General features: G+C 37.6%; 1 protein-coding gene across 9 annotated transcripts in view; it reads right to left on the minus strand.

Moving 5' to 3' along the window:
- sik3 (SIK family kinase 3) overlaps positions 1-21,839 on the minus strand; it is a 482,160-nt gene that overhangs the window by 97,595 nt on the left and 362,726 nt on the right. For 8 of the 9 annotated variants that reach the window (XR_010016690.1, XR_010016689.1, XR_010016691.1 and 5 more), the window contains 5 exons: positions 18,815-18,924; positions 17,605-17,761; positions 8,958-9,113; positions 6,896-6,969; positions 5,466-5,609 (listed from right to left, as the gene is read on the minus strand). Coding sequence is in view for 5 of the 9 variants with exons in the window: in XM_063038656.1 (XP_062894726.1) it covers positions 5,466-5,609; positions 6,896-6,969; positions 8,958-9,113; positions 17,605-17,761; positions 18,815-18,924 (641 nt within the window). In the remaining 4 variants the exon portion in view is untranslated. The remainder of the gene's footprint in view (positions 1-5,465; positions 5,610-6,895; positions 6,970-8,957; positions 9,114-17,604; positions 17,762-18,814; positions 18,925-21,839) is intronic. The other variant, XR_010016692.1, reaches the window with a different exon arrangement.

Genomic DNA, 21,839 nt, shown 5'->3' on the forward strand with positions numbered 1-21,839 from the left:
GGTACAACTATAGGATTACATGTGAACCTGCAGTTAGTCATCTGCATACCACTTAACCTGTAGAAAACATAATTTGTGAAATGCTAAGTGGCCATTTTTCTCAATGAGAGTGACTATTATCTTTGGGATTTCTATGGCCTTTCCTTTCCCATATCTGTAATCTACATATAACCAAGAACAATGCAGGTATCTAATTCTGGCATCTGGCACTTTTCTCTCTTCAGTCGCTCCACTGCTGACAAAGTAGTCCGTTGACAAGGCCTTAAAGTTTGGAAGTTTTCTGTTTAAATCATTCCACCTTCATACATCTCCTTCAGAAAGCTACCATACTGACCAAATTTTGGGTCTCTTTCAGCAAATATGTGCACCTGTCAAATTTGAGCTGACAATTTTCCTTGAACTATTTAACAATATCAACAGTACTATATAAATGCAATCACAAACAAGAGAAAATCTGCAGATGCTGGAAATCCAAGCAACACACACACAATGCTGGAGGAACTGCAAGCTGTTTCTGCAATAGAATGTTGATAACTAATATTAAAATAAGACTAAATAACAAGTATTTATCCTCAAATAGCAAATGGCAAAACTATATACATTAAAATTGAGGAATATCAAGATACAGGAAAACTGAAATAAAAACTAGATTTTGAAAGTAGTCAGCCAGCAACTGTGAAAAGCAAACAGAATTGATGTATCTGATTGATGAACTTTCATCATAAACTGAAAAAATTGAGATGAAACAAGTTTTAAGATGCAGAGAAACAGTATAGGTAATTTAAGAAATGAGAAGGAATATCTGTGACAGGGTGGAAGCTACAAATGACAGATTAAGTGAGAAAAGTAAAAACGTAAAAAAATCAGTCTAAAGATGTAACACATGGCAATATCAGAATCATTAGAAGAACATGTTTAATTCAGTCTTGAGTTAGGAAAGATGTACGACATTAGTTAAAAAATTAAGTGACTTCCTCACACTTTACATTAAATAGTATTGGAGTAGCATTGAAAGCCAAGGACAAAGAGGCCAGTGTGGGAGTGAACTAGAGGAAATAATGAAATTAAATATAGTCAGTTGCTGCAATAGTTCAAAAATATTGTATGTATTGCAGCAAGGGTTACAATGAGTAGTGACTAATATTTCAAGACAGCCCCACAGGACTAGCTCAATTCTCCAAACTATGCAATCTAAAATATTAAGGAGATTAATTTGATCATTTACACTGAAGTGATGATCTATTTCCATCCCCCATTGCCCTCCTTAACTTTATTTTGAAATAATTTTCCTTTGCTCATTATTGAGGGGAAAGGGAGGGGAAGAGGTGCACTGTGAGTAAAACAAAGTCTTTCATTCCTACATAGTAAAAAGAATCTGGGCCAACTTTCTTACCCATTAACCAAAAAAGTCAGACTTGATACATCTCTCTCCCATACCTTTCCCCACCAAACTAGGCATAGGTGACTTCAACCACTGACCTGTCTGCAGCATTATCAGTACTCTCAGACTAATTCATTTACCCTGACTTTTCATAAGCACAGTCAAGGGAGATTCACTAATACCATCGTGTGCAGAGAGAAGTTCTTAACAACTTTAGTGACTGAGGCTGTGAATACAGTGGATTTTAATTATGCTATCAGGAGAGAATCAGCGATTTGGATTAAAGATCCTGTGACATGAATCTCATTTCAGCAAATGGGGAATTTAAAGTTAATTTACAAAGTAGGTCTGGAATAAAAATCTAGTATCATTAATAGTGATCATGAACCTATCAGGTTTTGTAAAAAGTCCTCTTGTTCACAGAATGCCCTTCAGGGGAAGGAAACACGTTTCCCTTACCAGACCTGGTCCATACATAACAACACACACACATGCTGGAGAAACTCAGCAGGTCAGGCAGCATCTATAGAGGGGAACAAACAGTTGACGTTTCAAGCTAAGACTCTTCATCAGATCTATTATGTTTATGGTTCATATAACTGCAAACTCCCAATAATGTAGTTGACTCTTAACCACCTTCTGAAATAGCAGTCTGGATGAACAACAATAGTTTTACTTGTCAGTGAAGGCCACGTCTTGAAAATGAATAAAACACAAAAGAGCAAAATAAAAAAATTCCATTGGTTTAATGAGGTTTTCATAAAATGTGAAAATTGAAAACAATGATTACTATTAGGTTTTGTCCTTAAGTGATGGGTTATGTTTACAAACGTAATTTCTTGGCATGCAGTTTTGGAAATATTTCCTCTGTTGTCTAACCCCACCCTGAAACTTCAATATTTTTTCCACTATTATTTCATTTTGTGATTTTCATCGGAATCTTAGCACAAAAGGCCATGTGAAATACTGTGCTTGTGCCAATGCTTCCTCCACAATGAAGTGATCCAACCTCATTCAGTTTCTGTACTCTTTTCTTTGACCTCTTAATTTTCACTTCTGTATTTTTTCTCTTAAATGTTCTTACATAATGAATCAGATTTGGTAATGATTATTACAAAACCTCCTTGTGTTAAGAATGGCCAACTTATGTACAACCTGTATATATGAGCATTTGGGAGACCAGCGGTATGGATTTGACAGCTTCTGAGGGCTGTAGTGTGGGAACATAGCTCACAGCCACAATTCAGACTTGCATACCACCAGGGTTATAAACAGTTCATAGGAACGGTACCCCGTCATAACCTGGGGAAGACATTTTGCATTTGTTTTTTTTTTCATCTCCCCTTTATGCCACCAGCCCTAACAATGGGTAAGGTAAGAAATAACAAGAACTAAGTGCACATATGTAGTCAGTTGCACAAATTACTTAACAAATAATGACCTATTAAGCCATTACTTGATACCTCAAACTATTTTTAGTCTCTTACATTTTCCACTTTCACAATATTCTGTGCCACAAAGGCTTAAGATTCTGAGAGGCAGGATTTATGAACATTTAGAGAGACATAATGTGATTAGGAATAGTCAGTATGGCTTTGTCAAAGGCAGGTCATGCCTTACGAGCCTGATTGAATTTTTTGAGGATGTGACTAAACACATTGATGAAGGTAGAGCAGTAGATGTAGTGTATATGGATTTCAGCAAGGCATTTGACAAGGTACTCCATGCAAGGCTTATTGAGAAAGTAAGAAGGCATGGGATCCAAGGGGACATTGCTTTGTGGATCCAGAACTAGCTTGCCCACAGAAGGCAAGGAGTGGTTGTAGATGGGTCATATTCTGCATGGAGGTTGGTGACCAGTTCTGTGCCTCAGGGATCTGTTCTGGGACCCCTACTCTTTGTGATTTTTATATGACCTGGATGAAGAAGTGGAGGGATGGGATGGTAAATTTGCTGATGACACAAAGGTTGGAGGTTACAGTGGGACATTGTAGGATGCAAACATAAGAACATAAGAAATAGGAGCAGGAGTAGGCCATCCGGCCCATCGAGCCTGCCCCGCTATTCAATAAGATCATGGTTGATCTGTCCGTAAACTCAGCTCCATCTATCTGCCTTCTCCCCATAACCCTTAATTCGCTTACCATGTTATAACCTATATAACTGTTCCTTAAATAAATTTAGTTAGGAAGCCTCAACTGCTTCCCTGGGCAGAGAATTCCACCGATACACCACTCTCTGGGAAAAACAGTTTCTCCTCATCTCTGTCCTAAATCTTCTCCCCTGAATCTTGAGGCAATGTCCCCTAGTTCTAGTCTCACCTACCAATGGAAACAACTTTCCTACTTCTATCTTATCTATCCCTTTCAAAATTTTGTATGTTTCTATAAGATTCCTTCTCATTCTTCTGAACTCCAGAGAGTATAGTCCCAGGCCACTCAATCTCTCCTCATAGGTTAACCCCTACATCCCTGGAATCAACCTGGTGAACCTCCTCCGCACTGCCTCCAAAGCCAGTGTATCTTTCCTCAAGTATGGAGACCAGAACCGCACACAGTACTCCAGGTGTGGCCTCACCAGTACCCTGTATAGTTGCAACATGATCTCCCTGCTTTTGAATTAAGTCCCTCTAGCAATGAAGGCCAACATTCCATTTGCCTTTTTTATAAGCTGTTGTACCTGCAAGCCAACTTTTTGTGATTCATGAACAAGCACTCCCAAGTCCCTCTGCACAACAGCATGCTGCAATCTTTCACCATTTAAATAACAATCTGCTCTTCTATTATTCCTTCCAAAGTGGATGATCTCGCATTTACCAACGTTGTATTCCATCTGCCAGACCTTGGCCCACTCACTTATCCTATCTACATCCCTCTGCAGACTCTCCATGTCCTCTGTACAATTTGCTTTTCCACTCAAAACTGGGCTGAGAAGTGGCAGATGGAGTTCAGCCCAGTTAAGTGTGAGGTGGTTCATTTTGGTAGGTCAAATATGATGACAGAATACAGTATTAATGGTAAGATTCCTGGCAGTGTAGAGGATCAGAGGGGTCTTAGGGTCCGAGTCCACAGGACACTCGAAGCTGTTGCGCAGGTTGACTCTGTGGTTAAGAAAGCATACGGTGCATTGGCCTTCATCAATCATGGGATTGAGTTTAGGAGCTGAGAGGTAATGTTGCAGCTATATAGGACCCTGATCAGACCCCACTTGGAGTACTGTGCTCAGTTCTGGTCACTTCACTATTGGAAGTATGTGGAAACCATAGCAAGGGTGCAGAGGAGATTTACAAGGATGTTGCCTGGATTGGGGAGCATGCCTTATGAAAACAGGTTGAGTGAACTCGGCCTTTTCTCCTTGGAGCAACGGAGGATGAGATGTGACCTGATAGTGGTGTATAAGATGATGAGAGGCATTGATCGTGTGGATAGTCAGAGGCTTTTTCCCAGAACTGAAATGACTAGCACGAGAGGGCACAGTTTTAAGGTGCTTGGAAGTAAGTACAGAAGAGTTGTCAGGGGTAAGTTTTTTTACTCAGAGAGTGGTGAGTGCATGGAATGAGCTGCCGGCGACGGTGGTGGAGGCGGATACGATAGGGTCTTTTAAGAGACTCCTGGACAGGTACATGCTCAGAAAAATAGAGGGCTATGGGTAACCCTCGGTAATTTCTAAGGTGAGGACATGCTCGGCACAGCTTTGTGGGCCGAAGGGCCTCTATTGTGCTGTAGGTTTTCTATGTTTCTAAACAACTAACACATTCCCTATGCTTGCTGCTCTGTAACAGGTTGTTGGAAGTTGGATGGGGACATTTTGGGATCCCGTACTATATGCCTCTCCAAAAGATTCAGCTGGATTAGAAACTTGCACTATGGATTTAAATGAACTACAAAAAATACACTCTCTTCTACCCAGACATGCCACTTGTGGAGTATTAGCACTAAAAGATCAAAATGGGCATCTGGACAACTACATTTTTCTTTTTAATGGGGCACAGGAGATCTCTCAAATCTATTCTACTTTCTCTGGAATGCTGAAACCAGCTAATATCTGAGGTTCAGACTCAGACCTCAATGCAAAAGCCACTCACCGGCTGTGCTGCTCAGGGTGAGGAACCCAGGCCCGTGAACGGATTGCCTGCTGCTGTCCCAGCTGCCTCTGCAAATCTAGGGGGACCTCAGCTGTAGGATTGGTCATTGCGAGAGTGTGGCGTTTAGACCTGTTAGCCAGATACCTGCAACACAAGTGTATATTTAAGTTGAAATTTATCTACATAATGTAATACTGCAGTCTTGTAGATAGAAAGCTATGGTTAAATTTAGTTTATAAATTTTCAATAAACTATCTAATTTAATGTTACTTTTTAAAGCCATGTTAATTCTTTAAGGTATTTATTAAGGTTTATAAAGATAATTTATTTGCACTAAGTAGGAGCATCAAGCATGCCTAGGGTTAGTTAATGCTGAGAATAGATATAACTTATCATTGTTGTCTGCCAGCTTCATTTATTTTATTAACTTGATTTATGTGTAAGATATTATCAAATAAACTTTGTTTTTCTATAGGTTGTTTTGCTCTCAAAAGCAACATGTGTAAGGCAGTGTTTCTGGAGCAAGCAAAGGCTAAATTATTTTTAATCAGCAAAAACTGAGATAGATGATTTAAATAGAAAGCTATTTATTGGAAGAACAGAACCCAAAAGCTGCCCAACAAGATAAAGCTCACAACAGTCCTTAAAGTGGCATATCATAAATAGAACTGATTTCTTCTTTATACAATTACTAAGCATTATCTGATCTCCCATGGCATTGCTTATGGTAAACTACAATAGATACCTAGTTCCATGTGTAATGTATTATTGGAGAAATAAAGATAAGTTGGCCTTTTCTGCTCAGTGCAGGTTCTTGAATGGAAATTATAGATATTTGACATGTGATTAGTGTGCAAAAGTTGCTGGTTCATCAGGCTACAATAATTTTCCTTTTCTGCATAACAATATTTAGATAACAACATTGAAAACACAGAATGGCATCGTAAAGTGCTTCAGAGATGCACAAGCAAGAAGATAAGCACTAAGCCAAAAAGAGATCTTGAAAACACACCAAAAGATTGTTCAAAAAGGTAGCTTTTAAGGAAGGATAAAGAAAATGCTCCAAGGGTTTTAAAGAGAGGGCATGTCAAAATCTAGGCTACTAGATGTGAGTGATTTAAGGACAAATTGATAAAGGTCAGAGCCACAGAGCAATACAAGACCAGGAAGGAATTTATAAAAACTTAAGATGAGATGGACTTTGTATGCTGGAGAATAACAACAGAACACAGGATGAGTTGAAGCTTATGGAAGCTGGAGGTCAGAAGTAAGAACTGGAATCATGAAGCAGTGGTTGATACTTTCAGCAGTTGATGGACTGAGGCAAAGCCAAGGCGCGTAGAAGTAAACAGAACAGAACTAGAAATATTCAAGACATGTTTCTTTCTGGGGAAAATCTAAAGGCTCAGCTCACCAGTACTGTTACATACCTTTGCACAGCTTCCTGGTCTGGCTCACCATCTGAGCCCTCCTCATCCACTGGTGTCACAACTGGCACAGCATGCTGTGAGAAAAATGAGTACATACTAATATGCAAGGTATAGACAAACTACAAGGAAAAGGAGCCAATAACTGTATATCCCTCACTCCTTGTCCATTCAACCACCTGTCCAAATGCCTTTAAATATCGTAATTATATCCAATTCTTGCTTAGCCACAGTTTTATAAAACTCTGTAAAGTTACCATCAGTTTATGATACTCCAGTGAAAGTAAACCCAGTCAATCCAATCTCTCCTTAAAACAGCAGCATTCCATTCCAGGCAACATCAGGGTGATTTTGTTTTTGGTTCTCTATTACTACAATTTCCCTGTAGTGTCACAACGAGAACTCTACACAGTACACTAAATTAAGTCAAACCAATGTCTTGTATAGCTGCAACATGACATCCTAATCTTATAATCTCAATAAAGTGAAACAAGTGTGCAACATAGCAACATATTTTTAAGGAGAAACATTGTCCTAAGAGAGGGGCACCATGGTGTCAAACAGTCTATAGGAGCACATCAAGGAATTGGAAAGATCATGAATAAAGTACAGCAGTGAAAGACTTTAATTTACAAGATGATTAATTAAATGACTTCTATATATCAATGAATCAGTTAACAACTGCTCAATATGCTACCTATTGGCAAGGAAAGAACATCTCTCGAAATATCTTTAGTGACTTTAAATCAGGAGTTCCCAACCTGGGTCCATGGACCAATCGGTTAATGGTAAGGTCCATGGCATAATAAAGGTTGGAAACTCCTGCTTTAAATAGTTAGGTCAAGGCTATTTGTTTGTACAAGATAAATACTTTTAAAAAGTACACCAGCGTTTCTAAATATGATGGTACATGGTAGTAATAAAATATTTTACATTCTCTTACAGTTTTCAACAAGGCAAATGCTCTAAATGAAAACAAAGGAAATGTGCTTTCACAAGCAGATGAAAATAGCCACTATCCTGCTCTTCAACAAATCTAATCACCACCTCAAATACCACATACAATTGCTATAAGCTGAGAAAATGCAGATATTTTTAAGTTCTACCATGTTCCTAGCTGTGTAGATCTAATGTTTTTATGTAAATAATAACACTAGCTCTTCCTGAGCAACACACAAAATGCTGGAGGAACTCAGCCAGTCAGGGAGCATCTATAGAGGAAAATAAACAGTCGAAGTTTCAGGCTGGGACCCTTCATCAGGGTCGCATCTTGGCTCAAAACACTATACAGCACTGCACCACAGAACCAGGTCCTTCTACTCATCTAGTCCAAACCAAACTATTATTCTGGTCTCATCAACCTGCACCTAGATCATAGCCCTCCATACCTCTCGTCCATGTACTTATGCAAACTTCTCTTGAACGTTGCAATAAAATCTGCATCCACCACTTCCACTGGTGGCTTGTCCACACTCACACCACCTTCTGAGTGAAAGAGTTCCCTTTCAGTTTCCCTGAAACATTTCACCTTTCACTCTAAAGCTATGATCTCCAGTTCTAGTCTCACACAACCTCAATGGGAAAAGCCTCTCTCAATCTTATCCATACCTATAGGTAAGTGACCAGAACTGCACACAATACTCCAAATCTGGCCTCATCAACTTCTTATAAAACTTCAACATAACATCCCATCTCCAGTAGTCAATACTGATTCATGAAAGCCAATGTGCCAAAAGCTCTCCTTACAACCCTATCTACTTGTGACACCATTTTCAAGGAGTTATGAATCTGCATTCCCAAATCCATCTGTTCTACAATACTCCCCTCTGCCCTGTCACTCACCGTGCAAGACCTATACTGGTTTGTTCTATCGAAGTGCAACACCTCACACTTGCCTGCATTAAATTCCATCTGCCATTTTTCAGCTCATTTTCTCAGCTGGTCTAGATCTTTGATAGCTGTCACTGTCCACTACGCCTCAATCTTGTGTCATCTTCAAATCTACTGATCCAGTTTACCACAATTTCATCTAGATCATTGATACAGATGACAAAAAAAAACTTACTGGATTCATGGTGACCAAAGGTGAAGGGCCTCTTGGACGTTTGAGTAACTGCTGGGCGTGCAACTGGATGTTGGCTCCACCATCAGAAGCACGACGGCCGAGAGGTCCCATACCATTTAGCAATTGTAGAGTTGGAGGTTGAAGTAAGGATTGTTCCTTAAGAATTCAAAAGAGAGATGCAAGAACATATACACATCTACAGAGAATTAACATTCTGTTCACTGAATGATGGTAACTTCCTGATTAGAAGCAGCAATAAACTATAATAACTTACCTTAATTACCTTTTTTCAATAATAAATTCACATTAGTCGATGCAAGAATGAATGGGTGAATTGTGTAATTGGAAATCAATTCAATATCAGAATGGAAGGTAATAAAATATCACAGGAAGCAAAAGCAAAGAAACTGAGGACAAAGATAACAAAGAAATTACAAATTAAATGTATACGATGCATGCAAACTCTGGAACGTGGTTGTTATGCTTGGTTACACAGAGGAAGTTGCTCTGTTGCTTGCTTTAAAAGTTTTCAGTTACACTACTATCTCTGGAGAAACAAACTAACAGGATTCCAAAGTTGCTTCAATTCAGCCAGAACATTATAGGCAATTAAGAGTCATTCATGCTAGTGGGTCAAGAGTTACATTTCGGTCTTACAGCATGAAGATGGAAGATTTTCTTCTATGATGGTCCTTCATGAATGCATTTATTAACAACAATCAGTAAATAATTCTCACTTATTAGTGCTAACATTTTATTGTGGATTTAGTTAGATACTCGAATTCAAATTTCCAAGCTGCCCTTTGAACTAATACCTTAGGTTTACAGTTTGGACCTCAAAATGCCATTCCAGTAACTTAACCAATGGGACTACATTGAACTCGATTTAGCAGCTCTGACCTAAAGAGAGCCCCAGGACTGCATCTTGCCATGCCCAATTTGAAAAGCATGAAAGTGATTGCCTCTTGAAAATTATTAACATGATCTTAATGAATCAATATTTGTATGTCACTACAAAACTGATCTGTGCTGAAAATAAATGTGATATGTACTCAAGCTCAACTTCTCTGATATTTGTTTTATACAGAGAAAATTACTAGCAATCAAAACATTTATAGGATGCTTCATTTTGGAAATGGAATGTTTATCAAATTTGATTTATTAAAATTTCTGCCAATTAAAAGTCCAAAATCTATGCAGAAATACAGTTGTTGGAATGTAATCTTTTTCTCTCTAGAAAGATGATCAAGTACTTCATCATTAAGAAAGAAGTGACGGGGGGCGTCACGTGATGACGTGGGATTGAGACGTGTAAATCCAGCTCTCCCGTAAAAAATCAGCAAAGTACCGGTTAAACAAAACAAAGTTAATAAATACTTTCCGAAAACTATTTATAAACTTTGCAAGACTACTTTACGATATGCCTCGTAAACCGCAACAGAAGAAGTCTGTTGTTGCGAAGCCGCCGTGAGATGGGAAGAAAAAAGGGCCTACTGCAACGATGGAGCCTCGGACTCAGGTTGGATCTCCTTCGGAGGAGATGCATTCTATCTCCGGTGTAGAACAGGGAGCAATGGCTGCGGTAGCGGTCTCTCAGAAGAAGATGCCGGAAATGCACATGCGCAAAGAAGAGCGCATGCGCAAATCGACACAACTCAAACTACAAGAACCGACAGCCACTGCAACTGAAAGTGACTCAGAGTCAGAATTGGATTCCGCAGAGAACACAGATGAAGAGGAGGAGGAAGAACTGGAAGAGATTGGAAGTAAAGGAGATGATGGAGACATAAAAGAGGCTTTATTGCAACTAGCGGCTGAACTAAGAAAAGTAAGAGCAGAGCTTAGAGATATGAAGATGTGCTATGATAAAGCTATGAAAAGACAGTATAAAATGGATAAGAAGCTTCAGAAGATGGAAAGAGCAATGGGGCTTATGAATGATAGAGTGGAAAAAACAGAAAATGATCTGCTTGTCTGGAACTCGGAAAGAAATCGACTCTTGGAGAAAGTGGACATGTTGGAAAACTTCAGTAGACATAATAATATCAAAATTGTTGGTCTTAAAGAAGGTATGGAGGGAGAAAATCCAATAGAATTTTTTCAAAGATGGATCCCGGAAGTTTTGCAAATGAAAGAGGAGGTTCGATCAATTGAAATTGAGCGTGCACATAGAGCTCTAAGACCAAAACCACAAGATGACCAATATCCACGATCCATCTTAATAAAATTCTTAAGATTTCAAGACAAGGAAAGGATTCTACAGGCAGCTGCCAAGAATAGAAAAGGGCCATTGATGATTCAAGGGAACAAAGTTTTTTTCTACCCTGATATAAGTTATGAACTTTTGAAGAGAAGGAAGAAATTTAATCCAGTGAAAAAAATCCTATGTGATCACGGTTATCAATTTATATTGCGTTATCCTGCAACCTTGAAGATTTTTTTGCCTGGTGGAGAAAAAAGATTTTTTGATGACTACCAGAAAGCGGAGCAGTTTGTGCGAGATTCTTTGAATATTCACCAGATACAAGAACAAATCCAGGGGAGCGAGATAGATTGAAGATGAAGACTGGGTCAAGAATGGACTTGTTGGATTTTTGGGTGGATGAATATATAAATATATTATTAATTATACGAGGGGGGGAAGAAAGATTAAAATTTGAAGAATACTAATTGGAAATAGTAACATTAATTTTGTATATATATATATAATTTTTTTTGTTGCGGGGGAGCTGGAAGAAGCACTGACCAATTGCTACGCTAATCATGTGTGCAAGCGTGGCTTTAGCCACGACCCGCAAAATGGAGGGGGGTAGTGTTGTGTATCTTTTCATTCACAACATTAGTGGGGGGGTATTTTGTTTTTTTCTTTTTCTGTATCTTTTCTATCTTTTTACCTGGAGGGTTGGGAGGGGAACACATAGCAACATGGTGAAGTTCAAAGAGATACCCCAAGGAACTATGAGAGTTGAGAAGATAAGTAATGTTTTAGATTGGAGTAACTTTCTTAAGAATAATGACTAATTTGTTGAATTTTTTGAGTTTTAATGTTAATGGGCTTAATGGACCAGTGAAAAGAAAGAGAATCTTAACACATATTAAGAAAATGAAGATAGATTTAGCCTTTTTACAGGAAACACATTTAACAGAAACAGAACATCAGAAACTAAAGAGAGATTGGGTGGGTAGTGTTGTTGCGGCTTCATTTAATTCAAAAGCGAGGGGAGTAGCAATTTTGATCAATAAAACGTTACCAATTAAAATACAAAATGTAATAAAAACTGCGGGGAGATACGTGATTATACATTGTCAACTTTTTTCTGAATTATGGACATTTATGAATATTTATGCACCAAATGAAAACGATGCAAAATTCATACAAGAAGCTTTTTTGAATTTGGCGGATGCACATGAAAAAATATTAATTGGAGGAGACTTTAATTTTTGCTTAGACCCAATCTTAGATAGATCAACTAAGGCTGTTATAAAATCGAAGGTAGTAAATCTAACTTTATCATCGATGAAAGATTTAAATTTGATTGATATATGGAGAAGAATAAATCCTAAAGAAAGAGACTATTCGTTCTATTCTCATAGACATAAAACTTATTCAAGGATAGATTTTTTCGTATTATCAATGCATATTTAACACAGAGTGAAAAATATGGAATATAAAGCAAGAATATTGTCAGATCATTCTCCTTTATTAATGACAATAATAATGACTGATAAGGAAGAAGTGGCTTATAGATGGAGATTTAATTCAACATTATTAAAACGTCAAGATTTTTGTGATTTTATGAAAAAGCAGATTCAATTTTTTTTGGATACAAATTTTTATTCAGTGGATGATAAATTTATATTATGGGATGCGATGAAAGCATATCTGAGGGGCCAGATAATAAGTTATACATCTAAAATTAATAAAGAATATATGGCAGAACTAGATCAATTGGAAAAAGAGATTACAAAATTAGAAAAAGAATCTCAAAGATATATGTCGGAAGAAAAACGAAGGCAACTTGTCAATAAGAAGTTACAATATAATACGCTTCAGACATATAGAATGGAAAAAGCAATTATAAGAACTAAGCAAAGGTATTATGAGTTAGGTGAGAGAGCACATAAAATTCTTGCCTGGCAGCTGAAAACAGAACAAGCTTCCAAAACAATAAATGCAATTAGAACAAGTGCAAATAAAATATCTTATAAACCTCTTGAAATAAATGAAATCTTTAAAAGTTTCTATTCTGAATTATATCAATCAAAATCACAAAATGATGTTAATGAGATAGAAAGGTTTTTATCACAGTTAACTCTTCCAAAATTGAACTCGGAAGAACAGAAAGGATTAGATATGCCTTTTACATTAAAAGAAGTTGAAGAAGCTTTAGGATCACTTCAAAGTAATAAATCTCCAGGAGAAGATGGTTTTCCACCTGAATTTTATAAAAAGTTTAAAGATTTATTATTTCCTCTCTTTATGGAGTTAATACGTCAAGCAGAAAAAACACATAAACTCCCAGAATCTTTTTCAACAGCGATTGTAATAGTATCGCCAAAAAAAGACAGAGACCCTATGAAACCAACATCATACAGGCCTATTTCTTTATTGAATACTGATTATAAAATAATAGCAAAAATTTTATCAAATAGATTATCTAAATACTTACCAAAATTAATACATATGGATCAAACAGGATTTATTAAAAATAGACAATTGGCAGATAATGTAACTCGGCTACTCAGTATAATTCATTTGGCACAAAAAAGGGACGAGAAGAGTATAGTAGTCGCCTTGGATGCAGAAAAAGCATTTGATAGATTAGAATGGGATTTTTTATTTAAAGTATTAGAAAAATATGGGTTAGGAACATCTTTTATAAATTGGATTAAAATTTTAAATTCTAACCCTAAGGCTAAAGTAGTGACAAACTCTCAAATTTCAACACCATTCCAGTTAAAAAGGTCAACCAGACAAGGTTGTCCATTATCACCTGCTTTATTTGTACTGGCGATAGAGCCATTAGCAGAACTAATCAGGATTGATCCAGATATTATGGGTTTTAGAGTTAATCAGGAGGAATATAAAATTAATCTTGTTGCCGATGATGTTTTGATTTACTTAACAAACCCACAACATTCGTTACATAAATTATCTTCTAGATTGGATGAATATGGGAAGGTATCAGGTTATAAAATAAATTGGGATAAAAGTGAAATTTTACCTCTTACTAAAGGAGACTATAGTCAATGTCGGTTAGCAACCCAATTTAGATGGCCGGTAAATGGTATAAAGTAGTTAGGTATAAGACTTGATAATGATGTAAAGAATTTATATAAATTTAATTATTTACCACTATTGAAAAAAATTCAAGAAGATCTTGACAAATGGATGATATTACCAATAACATTAGTAGGTAGAGTCAATGTTGTAAAAATGAACATATTTCCTAGATTACAGTATTTGTTTCAAACATTACCCATACAATTGCCACAGAAATTTTTTCAAGAGTTAAATAAATGTGTGAGAAAATTTCTTTGGAAAGGTAAAATGTCAAGAATATCATTGGAAAAATTGACATGTAAATTTGAATTAGGAGGGTTACAACTTCCAAACTTTAAGAATTATTATAAAGCAAATCAACTTAGATTTAGTGCATCCTTCTTCGATGATCGAAAACCAGCATGGATTAAAATAGAATTAGACAAGATAGAAGAAAATAGACCTGAAGATTTTATATATAAATGGGAACCTAAATGGATACGGGAAAAGAAAGAATCTCCTATATTAATACATTTGATTGATCTATGGAATAAGATAAATGTTGATAATGAAATACAGAAATCTTTATTAGCAAGGAGACCTTTGTTCCAAAACAGACTTATTCCTTTTACAATGGACAATCAACTTTTATATAATTGGTACCAAAAAGGGATTGAATTTATAGGAGATTGTTATGAACGAGGTATATTGATGTCATTTGAACAACTAAAGGATAAATATAAAATATCAAATAACACTTTCTTTTGTTACCTTCAATTAAGGGCTTACTTAAAAGGTAAGCTGGGTCAAACAATGTTTTTGCCAAAATCTAATGAAATTGAAATTTTAATTCAAAAAGGGAAAAGTAAAAAATTTATTTCTTGTATGTATAATTTGATTCAAAAACAGACAATTAAACAAGGAATCCATAAGTCAAAACAAAAATGGGAAACAGATCTGAATATTAATATTGATGAAACAAATTGGTCAAGACTCTGTCTTGACAGTATGACAAATACAATAAATGTTCGACTTAGATTAGTACAATATAATTTTTTACACCAATTATATATTACACCACAAAAAATAAATAGATTAAATTCAAATCTATCCGATAAATGCTTTCGGTGTAATCAAGAAATTGGTACTTTCTTACATTCTACTTGGTCTTGTTTTAAAATTCAACCCTTTTGGATAAATTTAAGAGTCTTACTGGAACAAATTACTGGAACTCAACTTCCACATAACCCTGTATTATTTCTATTAGGTGATATTAAAGGGATAAAGCCAAAACTTAAATTGAATAAATATCAGAAAGAATTTATAAAAATTGCATTGGCAGTAGCTAAGAAGACTATAGCAGTTACTTGGAAATCTGATTCATATTTAAGTATGAATCGTTGGAATAATGAAATGGCTAGTTCTATTCCACTCAAAAAAATTACTTATAATTTAAGAGATAAATATGTAACATTTTTGAATATTTGGCGCCCTATTTACAAAAGATAGGATGGCATATTTAAGTACTCCGATAAAGATCTTGGTCCCTTGGGGAAAGTAACGAACAAGTATACCAATTTTATTTTGAATTCCATGGAGCATGTGGAAACCTTCCAATACCCAGGTGGCTCTTTTTTTTCTTCTTTTCTTTTTAGGTAGGACTTTATATGAGGGGGGGGAGGGTTAAGGGGAGGGGGGAGGGTAGATATTATCTTTTCATGTATTCTTCTTGAAAACTTAATAAAAATTATATTAAAAAAAAGGAAGTGACGAGTTTTCATCTTGTATTATGAACTCATCATTTAGGTTAACATCTGCAATTATCATGTTCCTTTTTCTTCCCTATAATTACTTCACTAACAAATATTTGTTGCAGTTTATTGGACAATAGGTCTTCCTTTGCAAGCGTGAAAGGAGTTGAGGAGTTTAATTCCCAGAATGTTTCCTACTTTTTTATTGGGATAACTCTGGGAATCATTGCCCAATGACCATTTAAAGAAAAGGAACTTTGAGGGTGGTATTCAGAACCTCATGGCAAAGGAAGTACATTCCCTCACAAACTACCCTCTACACATCCCATCAGCCATGACCTTCTTCACCCTTGGCAGAGTCTGAGGTTCCCACACTGGTCTTATTAGTCACCTCAAAACCTTCAAAACTTAGGTGAAAGTCATTTCAATCCCAACATGAAGAAATCATGTTTATTCCTTTTATTTACACATATTCACAAATTACTGATCCAAATTCCACAATTCAATGACTTTCATTTATTAAATCTTTTATGAAACTGATATTTTAAGTTGTGTAATTTATACCCGAAAACCCTGCACATACTTGTTGTATTTCTAAGCTCCTCATAATGACTATGTTGATTTCTGGATCTGTTCACATGATGAGAGATTTCCATTAATTAAATTCATAATTTGCATGGAATTAAGATGCCGTTAAGTGGTTCCCTCTTCAACCTTGTCTGCGGAAACAGCTTAAATTTCTCTCTTTAACGTCTCCCCCCCCCGCCCCCCCTTCAAAGGTAGACGGGGTTTTATCAAGGTTCCTGATCTGAAATGGCACTCAAAACTGCGTTTTTTAAATGGCGGATGAGTTCCCGCTCCTGGAGTTCGCCAGCCAGCTGTTTTCCAACATTCTCCAGGCGTGGCTTGAAAGATGGCACTTTTGGGGTGCGGCCCGGTAGATGTTGCCAACCGAGGCATCGTGGGAGAAGGAACATCAGGATTTCGCTGTGGCGGATATGCGGATGGAGGTCTCTGTAGTTGAGTGATCACACTCCCTCTTTCACTCTTGATGGTGAGGAGAGTTTGCTGCTGATTCTCAAGTCAGAGAATCTCAGAATAAAAAGTGAGGCAGCAGACTGTAAAGCCGTAACAGCGACTGTTAGTCTGCCCTTTCACAGTGACATATCTCTGTCTCGTGTTAGTGAGAGAGCCTGTGGCACGACAAACTGTTGGGTAAACAATAGTTTTTGCTGACTGCAGATAACGGTCTCACTTTGGGTGCTTTGCTATTGCTTGGTGGGGGGGTGATGGGGGAGGTTGATGCTTTGTTGCTGCTTGCACGGGTGAGGGGGCTTTGGGGTTCTACTGTTTTTCTGTTGTTCATTCTATTGGGGTTCTTCTGTTTTTTTTATGGATATCTCCAAAGACCAAATATTTCAGGTAGTATACTGTATACATTCTTTGATAATAAATGGAACCATTTAAAATCTTGTGACTGAGATTTCTGGTTACAGAATGTCTGGAGTCAACACTGACAAATGGTTGGAGCTTCCAATGTGGGGGCGCGACTGATCTTTAGCTCAGGGACTGTAGAGTATTTCAGTTAAACCTCATCTATTACTTACTAATAAATTAAGTAGCAGCATCATACCTTGTACTCCAATTGTGTGGCTGGCTGTAAATTCTGTGTGGGAGGCATGTTCTGCATTAAATTAACATTTGGAACAACTTGCAGGAAAGGAGCCTGAGGCACGGTACGTGGAAAACCAGGCAGGTGACATTTCTGCAGATCTTCTGGAACTTCAGTTCTGCATTATTAAACAACCAGAATTTCATTAATTATAATTAGCTTTATTATTTAATTTCTTTATACAGTAAACCACTTTCTTCCAAAGCTGGAAATTTACATTATATTGAGCTTGCACAAGAAGTGGTAGCTTCATCAGATCATCCGGACATTGGGGTCAAAGAGTGAGAATCTGTAACTTGTTTTTCTACTATGATTTGAGGAGAGGGATGGGTCTGTGGAATCACAGCTGGGTTTTATCATGTCCTTGTATTGCCTACCAATTTAAAAAAAGTTGCTTGAAAGAATCTTTTGATTACAGTTAATCTTAGGAAACGTATGCAATTTTCCACCTCCATAGCACTAGGTCTCCACATTCTGGCAGAGCACACTGATCTGTTTCTAATTGGAACCTTTCCGTACACATTTTGTGCTGCACCAAGTTATGCTTTATCCACTACACCACTGGGGGCATTGTAACACCATCTTTTAAAATATGAAAGCTGCAAGTTTTCCAGCAAAACTGTTTAACTTTTGACTTATAAAATAACATAAGTTCAAAAAGTAGTTTTCAAATTGTGTATTCTATCCCCATTGTTCGAACTCTCCAGATCCTGAGAAATTCCAAGTATATATCACATCTATGCATACCTCATTTACCTAATTTTCCAGTCGAGTGCAATTCCCATTCTATACAAATTCCTTTTCCCTTTCTTCTTGCCTCACTCAACCTCAGTTGCTGTACAATTTCTATATCTGCACATAAGTTTCATTTGTATTGTTGAACATACATCTCCTAAAACATCAAGAAAGTCTAAAAGTAAATTTAAGATGCATATTGCAAAAGGCTCTCACATTTGCTATATCCGAAAACAATAAATGAGGAATGAAATCACCTTTCCTCTCACTAATACGTACTTTTTAATCTTATCACATTTCCCAAAAAAAAAGAGCCAGTCAGTCTTTACGTTGGAATGACTACATTCAGTGTGGATTAAATTTAATTGTGCAGCCATCCAATATTTTTTATACGTACTGGTTCTGCAGGCAAAATTACTAAAACGTTAGTACTAACCTAGGGTCAGCAACTCCAACAGTATGTCTTCTCATGGAGAGATATCGCGCCAACGCTTCTGGTGACGGCTCTTCACCTTCATCGCTATCAAGATTCATGTTGCCATCAGTCTAAGGAGGTAATGTAACATTACATGTGATAAGTGGCTATTACAACAAAATCCACTGGCATTAATCTCCTTCATCACAATCAAGCTGAATCTGATATTTCAATTCTAAATCAAATTTAGATTTGATGGAATAAAATCTCAATCTTTGTAAAGTATCTGTGAATCTATAAATTTTGTTAATAGGAGTTATTAATGCTTCAAAGATCCTCTCAAAATTCTATTCTAATTAAAAGTAATACAATTAAACAAGTAAATTAAACAATTAGACAAAATCATAAGAATATAGCTTCTTGCAATGACTAACTTGGAAAATACCACGGCAACGTTCAATTGGAATTAGAATTATAAGAAATAACAATAATTAAGAAGATTTTGGTTAATTTGTTTGTAAACCCACACTCGAGCTAAAACTATATTAAGTTAACATCAAAAAAAATCAATTTATAATATGCTTTATCAACTACACTGAGATGATGTGCAGGTATTACCCATTTTCAAGACTCTGCACTCCATTTCTTAAATAGTAAATAACATGCTTGGGTAGAAAATGTCTGCAGTGAGTAAGGTATGACTGAAAACCAAGTATTCCCATTATAATACAGGTGTCCCCCGCTTTTCGAACATTCGCTTTACGAAACCTCACTGTTACGAAAGACCTACATTAGTTACCTGTTTTCGCTAACAGAAGGTGTTTTCACTGTTACGAAAAAAGGCAGCGCGCGCCCCGAGCAGCCGCTCCTCCCCCGGATTCGGAACTGCATTCTAGCCGGCATTGCTTAACACATGCCTGTGAGCAGCCGTTAGCAAGATGAGTCCTAAGGTATCGGAAAAGCCTAAAAGAGCTCGTAAGGGTGTGTTACGTACCCCGTAACTGGCTTGCCAAACCGGCAGAAATGGACCACTCGTTGGAGTCTGGATTACTAAGACTAATAAAGTTTTATTAAAGAAATAAGTAACACAGTACTCTAATCGTAAGGATATAAATGCAACAGGTTAGCAATGATAATACAGACATGTACACAGAACTAGGGTAATAGGGATCAACCAAGCTCTATCGCAGTCCAGGGGTAAAATGATCAGTCTTAAGTGACGCAGAGTTCAGTTCAGCTTAGTGCAGTTTGCAGCAATCGCTGTTGTACCGTTGGAGAGAGAGAGAGAGAGGGAGGGGGATGCAATTTGATTCAGGCAGACCTTTGATGCCTTCGCAGTTGGTTTCGGTGGTTTTATGTCTTCTATCCCGCTATGGTCACCGACTGTGACCCCTCCGTTCCGGATATGATCGTCCTTCTGTGGTGAACCCGGCAAAGGCGGACACACACACCAGGTCCCCACCGATTGTACCTTTACACCCTGTGAGCCTATGGTCGGTTCCCGCGAACCGGACCTCCAAACTCTCACCAACTTGTGGGGGCACACCGCTCTTCCCAGGGTCTCGTTATCTCGTGGTGTGTGTCGTGCCTTAGCGAACCTGTTCTTTTTATCCCCCTGCTGGGGTATCGCCTGTCCATCAAACTTCAAAGAGTTCAGGTTCAAAGCAACCGGTCTGTCAATATTCTGAATTGTGTTTCTTTTCCGTTAATCCCTCTCTCATTAGCATTTTGAATGTTCCTCCATTGTCTCTCTTATCTCTCCAATTAGCATCAATCGTCCGATAGCTTGGTTTGGCTTAACAGGTGTTACACTTAGTGTAAACTAGACATAATTAAGCGTTTCGATCGTGGTGGACAAAGTAAGGACAAAGTGAGTTTGGCTTGTGGAAGTTGACAAAGATGATGTTGAAGAGGTTTTGGCATTCCATGACCAAGAACTGATAGATGAAGAGCTGATGCAATTGGAAGAGGAAAGGATAACAATCGAAACTGAATGCAGTAGCGAACGAACCGAAAGTGAAGTCGTCCAGGAACTGAACGTGAAGCAACTACGTGAGATTTTCGCTGCAATGATAAAGTACGACTTTAATTTTGAAAGGGTACGTCAGTTTAGGGCATATTTGCAAGATGGTTTGAGTGCTTACAAAGAATTGTATGATAGAAAAATGCGCAAGGCTAAGCAGTCAAGCAAGCCTTCCACATCAGCTACAGCAGACGACGAACCCTGAACATCAACATCGAGGCAGGCAGACATAGAAGAAGACCTGCCTGCCCTGATCGATGAGATGACACCCCAGTGTCCCACCACCCCAACCCCCCGGCCGTGGACTGATACGCTGCCAAGGAGAATGCAGCGGTAGCCGAACGCACCCAGCACATCTTTAAGAAAAAAGCCGAAATAGACAAGCTAATTAATTAGGTGCCGCCCAGCACGTAAATGTCAGCCCAGATCAGAGGCGACTGCCTATTGCATCACCTCTGATCTAGGCCGACAGTTATGTGCCAGGTGGCACTTAATTAATTAGCTTGTTTATTTCGGCTTTTTTCTTAAAGGTGTGCTGGGTGCATCCCAGCTACCGCTGTACCGCTGCATGCTTCACGGATTGGTATCGGTCGGCGGCCTGGAGGGTGGGGACCACTGCACCACCCTAACCTCCGAGGACTCAGCCTAACACACCATCATCAATGTGCTCAGCGCTGTCTTCCCAATTCCGGTAAGTGATACTACTCTGTACATACATTATTTCTACTTTATATAGGCTGTGTATTTTTACGCGTTATTTCCTATGATTTGGCAGCTTCATAGCTTAAAGGTTACTGGAGAGAGTGTTTCTGCCGAGAGCACTTGCGTGAGATTTTCACTACAGAGAACAGTGCGGCAATGATTGTAAAGAAGTATTTCTACTTTATATAGGCTGTGTATTTATCATTTCATTCCTGCTTTTACTATATGTTACTGTTATTTTAGGTTTTATGTGTTATTTGCCATGATTTGGTAGGTTATTTTTGGGTCTGCGGATGCTCACAAATTTTTCCCATATAAATA

The sequence above is a fragment of the Mobula hypostoma genome, chromosome X2 (assembly GCF_963921235.1).
Source record: "Mobula hypostoma chromosome X2, sMobHyp1.1, whole genome shotgun sequence".
Lineage (NCBI taxonomy): Eukaryota > Metazoa > Chordata > Chondrichthyes > Myliobatiformes > Myliobatidae > Mobula > Mobula hypostoma.